Source organism: Penicillium coprophilum, assembly GCF_028826855.1.
Source record: "Penicillium coprophilum strain IBT 35676 chromosome Unknown utg000006l_segment0_segment0, whole genome shotgun sequence".
Lineage (NCBI taxonomy): Eukaryota > Fungi > Ascomycota > Eurotiomycetes > Eurotiales > Aspergillaceae > Penicillium > Penicillium coprophilum.
In genome coordinates, this window is record NW_026622725.1 from 3,947,311 (window position 1) to 3,961,628 (window position 14,318).

Here is a 14,318-nt window from a genome sequence, read left to right on the forward strand (position 1 = left end):
TTTCAAGGATTCTCCTTGCAGGAAAGAGTGGAGGAGGAATATTCAGATATCTCGATATATTTTTCCTTCTCTTACTACTCACCTCATGCGTAATAGGAGTAGCTAATATCTGACAGTGATATTGGGACAACATGGACAACATGTCTCTGGATTTCAACTTGGCCTGGATAGTGGCCATTATTTCTTCCCTGGGGCTTTTGGCTTCTCTCTTTGTCTGGCCACTCCCCTTCCAATCAACCCTGACAGTTATCAATGGTGGAAGCACCTGGGATATCTTTCGCACCACGGCGAAGAAGCGATTTCGCTCAGACGCCGCAAGTCTTCTACGGAGCGGCTTTGAGAAGGTGTGTATAAAACAAACTACATAAACTACATCAATTGAGGTACAATGCTAAATCCCCATCGTCATGACAGTCCTCTGCTGCCTTTCGCATTCTCACTGACAATGGGTCATTGCTGGTTTTGTCACCCCGATACGCCCGAGAGGTTCGCAGCGATGACCGACTCAGCTTGGACCATTTCATTGCCTCGGTTCGGCTTGTTCCATGTCCAATGTCTTCTCGATTTTCGTCGCTAACCTTCCTTTCTTTTAGGAGTTTCACCCCGACATCCCAGGTTTCGAGCCGTTCAAATTGATCTTGGATCCAAGAAACCCGATGAACACGATCCTGAAGACCAACCTTACACAAGCACTGAGTAAGCTTTTATTTTCCAACCAGACTGTCATGCAACCAATTCCCTGGCTAATATCATTTATCTGAGTAGCATATATGACAGAGGATTTGGCTGTAGAGGTTACCGACGCATTATCCGCAACCTGGACCGATGACCCTGGTGAGCTCCAAAATCGATGATTGGCGGACTCTCTAGTATGAATGCTAACAGTTTCCTTGCTTGTGGTAAAAGAATGGCACGAGGTCAGCGTAAGTCAGACAGTTCTTAAGCTCGTCGCGCAGATGGCGTCCAAATCCTTTATTGGACAAGAAAAGTGCCGGGATTCCAGATGGCATAACATCATCATCACCTATACGCACAATGTTTACCGAGCAGCACAGGCGCTCCACTTTTGGCCCAGTTTCCTACGTCCCATAGTGGCACGGTTCCTGCCCGCATGCAAAACGCTGCAAGCCCAGATTCTCGAAGCACGAGAGATCCTGGAGCCCTTAGTGGCCCAGAGAAAAGCCGAAAGAGCTATTCGAGCCACTCAGAAGAAGCCTATGCCGTCTCGTGGGGACATCATTGACTGGCTGGAGGATCATTACGGCGACCAGCCTTACGATGCAGTGGCCGCGCAGTTGCTTCTCTCATTCGCTGCTATCCACGGCACCTCCAACCTCTTGGCTCAAGTTCTCATGGATCTCTGCAGTCACCCGGAGCTAACACAAGATATCCGGGCGGAAGCTGTGTCCGTTTTGGGCAAAGAGGGATGGACCAGGGCTGCGTTGTACCAGCTCAAACTGATGGACAGCGCTCTGAAGGAAAGCCAGCGCCTGGCGCCAAACAGATTGTGTGAGTGAATTCCTCTCCATGTCTTGGAGACTCGACGCTAGAAACTAATCCAGCCGTACTTTGACAGTATCCATGGGACGCATTGCGCAGAGCGACATGTCCCTGTCTGATGGTCTCCGTATTCCCCGAGGAACGAGTCTCATGGTGTCTGCCCACAGCATGTGGGACCCGGAGATTTACCCAGATCCCCGGCGATACGACGGCTACCGATTCTACAATCTACGGCAGACATCAGGGCAAGAGGGTCAACACCAATTGGTGTCCTCGACGCCGGATCACATGGGGTTCGGATATGGGAAGCATGCTTGTCCGGGGCGCTTTTTTGCGGCAGCTGAAATCAAAGTAGCCCTGTGCAATATCCTTCTCAATTATGATATCGAACACCGGGGTGAGCAGTCACCGAGTGTCTGGAGCCAAGGCATTCATCTATTTCCAGATCCGACGGCTAGGATCCACATCCGTCGACGCAAAGAGGTTAAGTTGTGACCTCTGTGTATGCATCCAAATTTGATCGAGTGTCACAATACCCTCTGTGACTGAGCAAGATGCCTGGCATGGGAAGCCCACCAAGCATAGCATTCATGGCCACCATTGGGGCCAATCTTTTTGAGATCACGATTGATAGCAACTTAGGAACTATGAATTTTATTTCCGAATTGCACTATAGGATAGACACCGCAATTGAATTTGCTTTTCAAATGTTTCCACAGTACTCCATAATTGGTACCATTCCCCCTGGATTATCCTATAACAAGGTGGGAATGCGCTCTCACAGCCTGCAGCCACTATTCTGTACATGCGCTATACTGTTGTAAATCAAAAGCAACAAAAAACTAAATAATTCATGTGATCTCATATTATGGAGTATGTATACATGAAAATACTTTCCTTTGATACAATGCATCAAAGTGGATGTCGAGCTGAGAATGTGGGTGACCCACCTTTGCATTTAAATGATTTCTACAGAGTACATGATACATGACAATGGAATCCACCCGGAAAAGAAAGGCAGGGAAAAAGTTCTACGGGTGTCGAAGTGATCTGCGACATGCTATTGATATGATTGCATTAGCGCAAGTATGCGAGTTCAGTTGGCAAAAAGCAAAACGACACAAATTTCAATCTCGACTTGATTGGTGCTACAGCAGCTCTTGCTGCATGTGTTGATTGGCCCTCGGACATGAGCTGTACAAAGAAAAAATTGTTTGTTAGGGTTCGTTAAATTCCCTACTGGGATATCACCGCCAACATGGCTGAGACTGGACTCTTTCTAGTCTTGCACGCGGTTTGTGTTTTGACAGTATTCCCACTATGATCAGACTCGAAGATATTTCCATGGGGCCTGTATTGCTGACTGGGGTGCTTCTACTTGTAGTCGGCCTGCATCTCATTCGACCGGGACTACTCGGCTACCAATTTGATGGCTTTCCCAGCGTGAATCCTCGAAAGCCCTGGGAGATTGTCAATGTCTTCGCCCAAAGAAGATTTCAACGGGACGGACCCAAATATCTGCAAGCTGGGTTTGCAAAGGTATGCTTCAGAACTGCACCATACGAATGAAGACTGAAGGGTTCTACAGTCGCCCATCTTTAGCGTGGTCACCGACCTGGGGCCAAAGTTAGTGGTGTCTGGGGCCTTCATCGAGGAATTCAAAGATGAAAAATTGTTGGACCATTGGAGGGCGATGATTGAGGTGAGTACAATATGGGTAGTGTAGAGTAACAGGGGCTTACTTGCCCAAGGACTTCATGGCAGAGGTTCCTGGTTTCGAGTCGATGTTTCTGGGGAATCTTCACAATACGGTTCTTCGTGATGTGATTTCCGTCATCACGCGTGAACTAGGTAATTCCTTTTTTCCGATCACAATCATCTCATCCACCGCTGACTTCTTTTTCTATAGAACAGTTACTGTCTCCCCTCTCGGATGAAGTGTCTGCCGCTTTGGTAGAAACCTGGACAGACTCGTCAGGTGGGTCAACGCATACCTCCCTAGGGGCTTCCCGACAAAATCTCAATTAATCTCAATCTAGACTGGCATGAGGTAGCATTACTCCCTAGCATGCTGAGGTTGATTGCGAAAGTCTCATCTCTCGTTTTCGTGGGCGAACCGCTGTGCCGTAACCCGGTCTGGCTGGAGACAGTGATTAATTTTACCATCATTCGGCACCATGCAATCCTAGCACTCCACAAGTGCCCTGCTGTTCTTCGGCCTGTCCTTCACTGGCTGCTCCCTCCATGCCAGAAGCTCCGGCGGGAAATCGGAACTGCACGAAAACTGATTGATTCTTCTCTGGAAATTTCAAGGAAAAATCCGCAGACTGAAAAGTTTTCCAGCGTTGCGTGGATCGACGCTTTTGCCAGCGGTAAGAAGTATGATGCAGCCATGGTGCAGCTAAGACTGGCAAATGCGTCCATTCACTCCAGTGCCGATCTCTTGGTCAAAGTGCTTATTAACCTATCCGACCAGCCAGGCTTGATTCAGGACCTGCGGGAGGAAATTATTTCCGTTCTCGGGGAGAATGGATGGCGATCCTCAACACTCAACCAATTAAAGCTTGTTGATAGTGTTTTGAAAGAGAGCCAGCGACTACATCCAGTAACGACCGGTATGGGTTAGCTGTCTGTCTATTTTGCATGCCATGCTCACCATTCAACTTAGGGTCATTTTCGCGCTTTACCCGGCAGAACATCAAGTTGCCCAATGGCACCGAGATTCCCACCGGAACACCGGTTATGGTGACCAACGATGTCGCTGGTGATGCCAGTATCTATCCTGATCCCGATGTCTTTGACGGGTATCGGTACTTGAGAATGCGTGAAGGAGCAGACAAGGCTCGAGCACCGTTCACAACGACGGGTCAAAACCACCTTGGGTTTGGGTACGGGAAGTATGCCTGTCCCGGTCGATTCTTTGCCGCAACCGAGATCAAAATAGCGCTCTGCCATATGTTGTTGAAGTATGAATGGAGGCTGGTAAAGGACAAACCGCATAGTGTGATCGCAAGTGGGTTCGCGTCGTTCCGTGACCCACGAGCAAGCATAGAAGTCCGAAGACGTGTGCCGGTGGGGGAGGAGCTCGCAGTATTGACTGGAAAGAAGTGATGGAGATCAAATCACGGAACTTTTTCAAACAAGATTTTTTATTCCCAAACAGAGAAGCAGTGTTAGTTTCGAGCTGGCTTCGAGCTCCATGATTGATGGAGGAAAGTAAGAGGTAACCATGTTCAGAAGTCTTGGTATATGTGAATAAAACAAGGATCGGACTGTGTTGCTGGTATCGCCCAGGACAATTTATTGAGATCAATATGAAGCAGGATAGACTTTATTCCTCACCTGTATATTCCATCTGGCAGTCTTGCAGGGGGAAGCAAAGGGATGAGTGGACGGTATTTCCTCATGTCATAGTTTGACAAGTCGATCTGACTCTTATATCGGCCCACCAGCCGCTGTATTTATTCTCTTGGACATCCATTTGACAAAAATTTATCGACAGCAAATCCTGAGAGCCTCGTATTACCATCCTCGACTCACTCTGACTTTCCAGTTCTTCTTTCATTTCCCACAGCATCTTACAAAGAACGTCACTACCATGGACGGGTGGTCAGACATCTCATCGGCGCCTCCGGAGTACCGCGATGTTGCCTGGATAGCAGATCGGGCTCTATTAGCCCAAGGACTAGGATGGTCAATCAACTATCTGGCTATGATATACCAATCGCACAAAGACCGCACCTACGGTATGGCTATCCTGCCACTATGTTGCAACTTCGCGTGGGAATTTGTCTACACTGTCATCTACCCCTCTCAAAATCCCGCTGAGAGAGCCGTCCTCACAACATGGATGGTCCTAAACCTCTTTCTCATGTACACGGCCATCAAGTTCTCCCCCAATGAATGGCAGCATGCCCCACTCGTCCGAAAGAGTCTTCCTGTGATATTTCCTGTGGCAATCGCGGCATTTACGGCGGGTCATTTGGCATTCGCTGCAACAGTGGGAGTGGCCAAAGCGGCCAACTGGAGCGCCTTTCTGTGCTTTGAGCTTTTGACCGCCGGTGCGGTCTGTCAGCTCATGAGTCGGGGGTCTAGCCGGGGGGCGTCGTACACAATCTGGTATGTTCCTTGTTTCCCTTGTGGACCTTGTCCCCCTGATTACTAATTTGGGTTGTGGCTGGAAGGGCCTCAAGATTTCTGGGCTCGTATATCGGTAGTATCTTTCTGCATGTACGAGAAACCCATTGGCCGCATGAGTTTAACTGGATCAGTCACCCTTTCGTCGCCTGGCATGGTATAATGTGTTTCTCGCTGGATATTGCATATGTGGTTTTACTTTGGTACATCCGTCGACAGGAGCACCGGGGCCAATCGAAGAAAGTTATGTGATGGATCGACAGGAGGGCCACTTATAGTGATGCTATCGTGCTCTGTACTTCACGAGGGGTACAGGTTTGGGTGCTACTAGTTGGCGGTGGGCACAAAATCAAAATGAGGACTTGCAGTGAGAATTAACGTGGAGCTGAACAATGTATATGCAAGGGATGAGAAGTGGATCGGGTCGATCCACCCGTTCCGATCGATAGACAATGCCTTGTTCTTGTGGGTCGTATTGTCTAGAACGCGAAGTATGATAGGTTCCATAAACTGTTCAGCACATAGGGTAGATATGCCCGGAAACCATGTTGTAAAGGTATGATATCACCGAGTACGGAGTAGAGAGGAAGGGCTGGTTGCACGCGTAGGCATACTCAAAGTATTCTGATAAATACCCCGATCTGGCAGCTGCATCGCAAATGAACGTCAGTCCCTTGTTATGTATCAGTTGTAATTTTACTTTCTCTATATGAAACTCAAGATTTTTGTGTGTTTAGTTGCTTGAGTTACCTTTCCATTCCCTTCCGGCCCACCCATTGAGTGCATCATGAGAGTCATCATTGTCGGAGGATCCATCGCTGGTCTTTCTCTCGCCCACTGCTTGGAAAAGGCCAATATTGATTTTGTCCTTTTGGAGAAAAAGAAGGAAATTGCCCCTCAGGAAGGCGCATCAATTGGGATCATGCCCAATGGAGGTCGGATACTGGAACAGGTTGGGTTATACAACCGAATTGAGGAGCTGATTGAGCCTTTGGTGAAGGCGCATGTAACCTACCCCGACGGCTTTCACTTTACAAGTCGGTATCCTGCACTTTTACAGCAGCGGTTAGTCCATATGCAATGTTCACTTTCTGCTCCAGACTAATGTGACAGCTCTTAGGTTTGGCTACCCACTTGCATTCTTGGATCGGCAGAAGCTGCTACAGATCCTGGCGGCTGAACCAATTCAATCTAGCCGAGTGAAGCTAGATCACAAGGTCGAGAGCATAGAGACCTCTGTGGATGGCGTCACAGTGACAACAAGCAACGGACACATCTATCAGGGCGATCTTGTCGTGGGAGCAGATGGAGTGCACAGTCGGGTACGAGCGGAGATGTGGCGATTGGCCAATGCCTCGCATGAGGATATCTTTAGGAGTGAAGACGAGGGTGTGTACATATCCTCTCCTTATTCAGCTCATCCCTACCCTACTGTGGATTATTTCTTTTTTTTAAAGGAAAAAAAGAATTTGCCTATTCTTTGACTTTGGACTGGAAGGCTAATGTTTTTATTGATGTTTAGTGTTTACGATCAATTACGCCTGCATCTTTGGAATCTCGTCGCAAGTCGATCAACTGGACGGCGGCGAGCAAATAACCTGTTACAATGACGGGTGGAGTATTCTTAGTGTAATTGGACAGAATGGGCGGATCTTTTGGTTCCTTTTTATCAAGTTGGAAAAGGAATACGTCTATGATGGATCGCATGAAAGCCTACCTCGCTTCAGCCGCGCAGACGCTCGAGCTCATTGCGAGAGGCTGGCGCAGGAGCCGGTCTGGAAAGAGGTCAAATTCGGCCAGATATGGGCTCGATGCGAGGTATTCCAAATGACACCTTTGGAAGAGGGTCTACTCGGAAAATGGCACTGGAAAAACATTATCTGCATCGGAGACAGCATGCACAAGGTCAGCAGTCCAATATCATTATTGCTTTGCTGAAAATACTGACACACAGACCTATGCAGTTCGCTCCCCACATCGGGCAGGGTGCCAATTGCGCTATCGAGGATGCAGCTCAGCTCAGCAACAGGCTGCACACATGGTTGTACAGCCATCAAAAGGACTATCAGCCAACAACTGATGATCTGTCAAAGGTCCTGGCTAAATTCGTCGAGGATCGCCTCCGCCGGCTAGGGCCGACGGCCATGGCTGCTCGGTCCGCCATGCGTCTTCATGCACGGGAAGGCCTGATAAATCGCATCCGAGGACGCTATCTATTGCCCTACGCTGGTGATAAGCCGGCCGACTGGGCCTCCCGAGGAATTGCGGGTGGCAATATCTTGGATTTTGTAAAGCCACCCGTTCGGTCTGGCCCTGGCTGGATCCAGTTCAGCCAGTCGGGGAAGAGGGCTTCATTTCCTCTAGCAGTGGCAGCTCTGTGCCTGGTGACTATTGCGGCCCAACTACTGTATTCAAGTTCGGTTGCGTAGTGCTAAGTTATCCTATTATGGACCAAGAGAGGCTTTTGCACATTTTTGGGCTATGATATATCATCTGCATGGGACTCCTCAGCAAGAGGCCCTGAAGATAATCCACGCGTTCTGCAAGATTTCAAACAAGTCTATTGTTTCTTACGGAGTACGGAGTACATATCTATTCTTTCAATATTATGATACAAGCTGTCAGAGTGGGGCTACTATGCAAATGCCAATTGCGATGTGTAGCTCTCTCTCCCAGTTACAATATACTTCGTACATCATGTAGTCAATCATATCCATTGATTTGCCATGTGCATGTATTGAGTATATCCCAGCCCATTCATTTATGGTCCTCTTGCCTCAAAAGTGTATGATCACTCTTTGCTTAATCCTTCCAAACCAGACTTAATTTTTGATCAGTCTGTCAAGATGGCTGGCTCTCAGTCTACGGCACAACTGGTTCGAACCCTGATTGATGTCTCCCGATTTGACAAATACAACTGTCTATTTGCTATATTCCCTGGAGGTAATCGAGATTCCTTCAATCTACTACTACGGAGCTGACAATACCATCCAGTCTGGTCTATCTGCCTTGCGGCAGTCGCACGACATGCCGATGGCGACCCCGTTCCCCTGAACTGGGTGTTTGGTCGCGCAGCACTGGCCTTTATGTACACATATATGCTGAGTGGCGCGGGAATGGTATGGAACGACTGGATTGACCGCGACATCGACGCCCAGGTCGCCCGTACCAAGAACCGCCCTCTTGCCTCCGGTCGGCTTTCCACCAGAACCGCCCTGATCTGGATGATGGTCCAGTACGGTGCCTCTGTCTGGCTAATGGACCGCATGTTGAGCGGGCAGAACTTGTATGTGTACCCTCAAGTGAATCAAGGCATTCCTCCTATGGATTGAAAACTGACGAAGCTCATTCGTTCTCTCTAGGTGGACATTTATGCTCCCCCTCACGACGGGTATCCTCTTGTATCCCTTCGGCAAGCGACCGACAAGTCGCAAGCTGGGAATCTACCCGCAGTACATCCTCGGCGCAAGCAGCGCACTCACCATCCTCCCAGCCTGGGCCTCCGTATACGAAGACAGTATATCTTTGCAGGAGCTGGGCATGTCGTGTCTCCCGCTCTGCGTCTTCCTGTTTTTGTGGACCATCTATTTCAACACCGCCTACAGTTACCAGGATATCAAGGATGACTGTAAACTCAACGTGAATTCGTCGTACGTCCTCGCGGGAAGCCGTGTACGCGGAATGCTTCTGTTACAGGCTCTTGCTGTGGTGCTGGTGATCCCATGGATTCTTCATACCAGTGGGTCCGCTTGGCTCTGGTTCTCGTGGCTGGGGGTGTGGACGGCGTCCCTTGGCGAGCAGCTATACCTCTTTGATGTGAAGGACCCGAGTAGTGGTGGCAAGGTTCATCGGCGGAATTTTGCGCTGGGGATTTGGAATGTTTTGGCTTGCTCTGTTGAGCTGCTGCTTGTGTCGGGCTTTCCATGAATGAATCTTTGATTATGATACCGAGTTTGAGGGTTTGGGGTTGGATAAATGGGGTATTGTGTGGTGTTGGTATGGACAGTGGGTGTTGTTCATAAATCTTACTTATATTTGCTTGCCTTCGCTTTCGATAAAAAACAAGTTGTTGCTGTATTTTCTCGATTCATACTCACCAATAGATGCTGAAGGATCTTTATATCTGAGGTTGAAAGCACACATCTATCATTCATTTCTTCCTGGGCGTTACAGTAGGAAAGAAAAGTCAAACATTCGCGTTTCCCGCTCTACTGCCGCACATATGTTACAGATGCATAGATTACTCCTGTGATTGCCCTTCTGTAGCCCAGCAAAATAACGGGTCCGTTGCTACCACGGAATGATCATCACGATTCAGAGTCAAGTGCAAGTCCCACGGCTCGATACCTGCCAGACCATCCTGGCGCTTTGGAAGGATAAAGCACATGCCCCCCAAGACAGGCAAATGGAGCTGGAACTCTCGAGGCTGCGCACCCAAACTCTCTCCAAAATCTAGGTCGAAGATACCGAAGTTTCTGAAGCTGCTCAAGGGAATGGGAACTCCTCGGAATCCAATATCCGCCCAGTTGGTCTGCGAGTGGAGATGGGAAAGAGCGCCTTGGATGTGGTCTTCGTCGACTGCCAGAAGGCTCTGGCGTACACGCACTGCAATCTGCGTGAGCTCCTCCAGGCACTCCTGGCGCAATCCCATCAGAGGATCTGCGCCATCTACGGGGACCTCATTTCTCCCGGGTGAGATTGGCGTGTATGTTAGTAGCACCATGTTTCCCAGATAGTCGTCAAAGGCTGGTGTATGGAAACTGCCGCGCATGTCCACCGCAAGTGACAGCTCGGTAGATTTACCAGCCAATTGTCCCGCTTGTCGAAGTATCATGGCCATCAGAGCGCTCACAATGTCGTTGTTGGACAGGAAGCCGGGACTCGGCCTACCATCGGCCTGGAGAAACGTTTCATCCCTTATCAAGGCATTGCAGGCTTCCTTCAAATACTGGATCTTCGAACCAGGAATCGTCACCCGCCAGGTCACAAGCTCCGGGGCCCTCGTCCGAAGGAATCTCGACCAATTCTCGGCAAGGAGTGCGGCCCAATCCCCGAGGCCGCAATAGTACTGGCTGAAATCCTTACTCAAAGAACCAGAACTGCTTTCTGAGACAAGACGCTCAATCTCCGATCGTAATTGCCGGTCCAGTGGCACACTTGCAGAAGCCGTCGCCGTTGGGTCCCTGCAGCAATCGGCCAGAAGTCCCAAGACTCTCGAAGCGCCTGCGCCATCCATTGCAGAATGGTGAAACGTCATGGCGAGAATGATCCCATCACACATAACATTTGCTTGGAAGCGTAAAATCGGCCTTCGGGGCAACGAAATATTCATGTCGATGGGCAACGGGGTCAGCCGACTGATGATCTCCTGTTCCTCGGCGCCCGTGAGAAGGCATTTTGAACGGAGCTTCTTGATCGACTCTGCTTGGAAATGTTGGGTCTGGAGCATAGGGAACTGGACAAGCGATTCTGGGGCTTCTGGCTCAATCTGCCAAATAGACTTGCTTTGGCCGAAATCTGTCCGGCGAGTCACATCCCCTGCGAGGAAGGGGTGAACCTTCAGCAGCAGCTTGATTCCGTCCTCCAGAACAACAATACTTTCCCCGGGTTGCGTGTTCTGGAAGAACAGTAGAAAGCTGACATTCATTCCGAGGGGATTGTGGTCGAGAGAGGATAGAGGGTATGGAGAGCGATTGCTGGGGTCCCTAATGGTATCGCACACGCCATCTTCACATAGACCATGAAGTATAACATGTGCTTTTGGAAGCTGATATCCCTGATTGACTGGGGAGCATTTTTCTTGGGTGCTCATGATTTGCATGCCTTATCCTATTGAGTTGACCTCGGGAGTTGTTGCGGCTTACTCAGTCACTTGTTTTCAATTGATGATCTCGTTTCGCTTTCTTTGTCTCCTTTTTTTTTTTCTTTAGGGAGTACGATCCGCCGAGATTCTATGAGTCTGTGCATTTTGCTGCATCATTACTTTGTAAGTTTTTCTTTATTCGGATCAGCTGTGTGCATTCTTGATGCAAGCTGCATGCAGCTTCACATCGTGTGTACAGGTCATAATCATCCTCGTGGTTGACTTTTCAGCTGAATGTGAAACCTTGGGAAATTGGAAGTACCTAATGATCAATCACAAGAATCAAGAGAACGGTCCTCAAGTCAGTTAAACTTGTCCTTGTTAGGGGTTTGAAATAATAACCATATTTATGCCAAAGTAACGTGTCAGTACTAGACAAGTACTAAGAGAAGATGTTATTTTGAAATCGTTTGTTAACGTCTTAATCACATCTTACTCTTTCTCGGTGTCTTGATAGCAGCAATACTTCCGTCGTCTGAGTCCAGATGTGGCTATGGGGGTGTTCTCTGACAGGTGACATTTTCAGGCCATGAATATCACAATGAAGCCCAATCATTCTACCAAAAAGCCATGTCTCATTCTTGAGTCAACCCCTCTTTAATCCACAGTCCAGCTCAGCCGAGTGAAATCTGCGTTGGCTTATAAGTTGGAAGCTGAGATTGGCTGGAACTACGCCAACTGGGGCACGATGTAAATTTCAGCCAATGATCATGTGGTATTTCAGTCTCTATTGCAAAAGAAGCAAAATTGGTGCATTGTCTGTGCTCCTTAGGAAGAGTTAAATAAGTGACAGTAGTATCCGAGTCAATGGCTCGTATGCATGGCCACCCCTTGCATCTTTCAGATAGAGAGATATAGAGAAAAAGCACGAGTACATTATGTAAGAATGTACGGAGTAAGTACACAGGGATTACTTGATCCTTATATGACCTCCCTGCGGTTTCTGACTGGGGAATTGCCAGTTATAGCAATGACAGCAATCATGGATTCCGTGGTGATGAACCCGGTGTGGCTCAACATTGCCCATGAGCTAGCACTTTACCTATCTTTTACTGTGCCAACTGCCTTTCTCATTATAAAAACTGAAAGGTCGTCCTTTGTTCGACGAGCCTGGACACCATGCCTTCTCTACATTCTGTACCAATTCTCTGTTCGGGTGCCGTCTCTGACGACGAGCCAATTTCTGAAGGGCGTGGCAGCGGGTCAAGCAACCGTGGGTGCTCTGCAATGTCTCAATCTTCTCTTGATCACGAACCTGGATCAAACTGATCTGCTACGGGCAAACTTGTACAGTCCGTCTGCAGGTCTGCTTGCTCGCCTTTCTCATACATGGGCATTGCTGCTTAACTTCCGCGGAATCGGTACGACCTGGGAGGTCAGGAATGTCCCCCAACATGCAGCTTATCTTCTACCAAATGGCAAGGATCAAACACTGAGCCGCAAGCGTTATGTCTTCCGGGAAATTGCCATCATCATATGGCAGTACCTGCTCCTTGATTTCATTTACGAGTCCACCAAGAACACGCCCCCCGAAGACTTGGCGCGCCTCTTCGGGCCCGGCTTGGAATACAAGTACTTCGACGCAACGTTCGAACAGTGGACGGGGCGCTTTTTTGTGGGGATTTTCTCCTGGCTTGTGCCTTCGCGCGTCTGTCTTAACATTACTTCTCGCATTTACTTCCTCATCTTGGTAGTCCTAGGCATTTCTACCCCAGAATCTTGTCGACCGGGCTTCGGCAGGTTGCGGGATGTGTGCACTATGCGTGGAACATGGGGGTAAGTCGACTTCCTCAACACTTTTGTAAAGCAAGCTAGACGCTCATATTCATTTACTGATCCCATCACAGCAAGTTTTGGCATCAATCCTTCCGTTGGCCACTTACCTCTGTCGGCAATTATATCGCCAGAGATATCCTCGGCCTTCGCCGTCCCTCGCTCTTGGAACGCTATACCAACATCTTCTTCACATTTTTCACATCGGGCGTATTGCACCTTGCCTGTGATGCTATTCTAGACGTTCCGCCGTCTACGTCCGGTGCCATGCAGTTCTTCTGCTCGTTCCCGCTTGCTATCATGATCGAGGACGGGGTTCAGGAAGTTTGGCGAAGAGTGACAGGCCAGAACAAGGATGAGGATCGCGTAATGCCGATCTGGCAGAGGCTCCTCGGGTTTGTTTGGGTGGGTCTCTGGATGTGTGTTACATCCCCATGGTACTTATATCCGGCTGCGCGGAAACAGCCGAAGAATAGCTGGATGGTGCCAGTTAGTGTCGTGGGGGAAATTGGCCTAGGGACTGCGCAAAAGATTCTGCTGGGTTATGGCTTATTCGTGTACTGGATGGTTGGTGGGGAGATCTGAAGTTATGTGTCTGGGTCGCTGATGCTTGTTGAATATTGTTCTGGATGTTTTTTTTTTGCTCGGGATAGATCTTATCAAATAGATACTCGATCTACACCGATCTACCTGTGGATGTAGAGACTCTACCACCATCTATTTACCCATCCGCCATTTTTCTACTAGAACTGACCAAGTTTGAACCAACTTTTCTTTGTAAATTTATATTCTAGTATGTTTTTTAATTCTTTTTAAAAAAATCAAATCATACAGCACGGTGAAACATATATAAAATAACTCAATATATATTTTGAATAGAGGGTAGTTGTCTTTTAAACATTGACGAAATATGTAAATCGCGAATTTAGTATAGGTGCCCATATATATATCACTGACATTCCAACGAGCATTCATATTTCAATGAGTGACTGTTTAGCAGCCAAACATATTTGATCATTCGGAAAGAAATATTTCATTAATCTAG

At 48.4% G+C, this 14,318-nt stretch overlaps 7 protein-coding genes across 7 annotated transcripts; 6 read left to right on the plus strand and 1 right to left on the minus strand.

Moving 5' to 3' along the window:
- Positions 1-131: 131 nt before the first annotated feature.
- Positions 132-1,995, plus strand: pyr3 (cytochrome P450 monooxygenase pyr3; the record flags this gene model as incomplete). Its single annotated transcript, XM_056681620.1, has 6 exons — positions 132-344; positions 415-531; positions 594-696; positions 766-834; positions 907-1,509; positions 1,577-1,995. 6 exons carry the CDS (start codon positions 132-134, stop codon positions 1,993-1,995), a joined length of 1,524 nt encoding a protein of 507 aa, XP_056529002.1.
- An 825-nt stretch (positions 1,996-2,820) lies between these two features.
- Positions 2,821-4,611, plus strand: pyr9 (cytochrome P450 monooxygenase pyr9; the record flags this gene model as incomplete). Its single annotated transcript, XM_056681621.1, has 6 exons — positions 2,821-3,039; positions 3,089-3,202; positions 3,252-3,351; positions 3,410-3,478; positions 3,540-4,115; positions 4,169-4,611. 6 exons carry the CDS (start codon positions 2,821-2,823, stop codon positions 4,609-4,611), a joined length of 1,521 nt encoding a protein of 506 aa, XP_056529003.1.
- Positions 4,612-5,098: 487 nt separating this feature from the next.
- On the plus strand, positions 5,099-5,889 carry pyr4 (meroterpenoid cyclase pyr4; the record flags this gene model as incomplete). Its single annotated transcript, XM_056681622.1, has 2 exons — positions 5,099-5,619; positions 5,772-5,889. 2 exons carry the CDS (start codon positions 5,099-5,101, stop codon positions 5,887-5,889), a joined length of 639 nt encoding a protein of 212 aa, XP_056529004.1.
- A 535-nt stretch (positions 5,890-6,424) lies between these two features.
- Positions 6,425-8,066, plus strand: pyr5 (FAD-dependent monooxygenase pyr5; the record flags this gene model as incomplete). Its single annotated transcript, XM_056681623.1, has 4 exons — positions 6,425-6,702; positions 6,758-7,026; positions 7,160-7,542; positions 7,602-8,066. 4 exons carry the CDS (start codon positions 6,425-6,427, stop codon positions 8,064-8,066), a joined length of 1,395 nt encoding a protein of 464 aa, XP_056529005.1.
- A 417-nt stretch (positions 8,067-8,483) lies between these two features.
- On the plus strand, positions 8,484-9,564 carry pyr6 (polyprenyltransferase pyr6; the record flags this gene model as incomplete). Its single annotated transcript, XM_056681624.1, has 3 exons — positions 8,484-8,580; positions 8,632-8,923; positions 9,000-9,564. The coding sequence occupies 3 exons, from the start codon at positions 8,484-8,486 to the stop codon at positions 9,562-9,564; spliced, it is 954 nt and encodes a 317-aa protein (XP_056529006.1).
- Positions 9,565-9,877: 313 nt separating this feature from the next.
- pyr7 (O-acetyltransferase pyr7) lies at positions 9,878-11,284 on the minus strand (the record flags this gene model as incomplete). Its single annotated transcript, XM_056681625.1, has 1 exon — positions 9,878-11,284. The coding sequence occupies one exon, from the start codon at positions 11,282-11,284 to the stop codon at positions 9,878-9,880; it is 1,407 nt and encodes a 468-aa protein (XP_056529007.1).
- Positions 11,285-12,482: 1,198 nt separating this feature from the next.
- Positions 12,483-13,858, plus strand: pyr8 (acetyltransferase pyr8; the record flags this gene model as incomplete). The annotated part of the gene is made up of 2 exons (XM_056681626.1): positions 12,483-13,276; positions 13,348-13,858. 2 exons carry the CDS (start codon positions 12,483-12,485, stop codon positions 13,856-13,858), a joined length of 1,305 nt encoding a protein of 434 aa, XP_056529008.1.
- Positions 13,859-14,318: the final 460 nt, after the last annotated feature.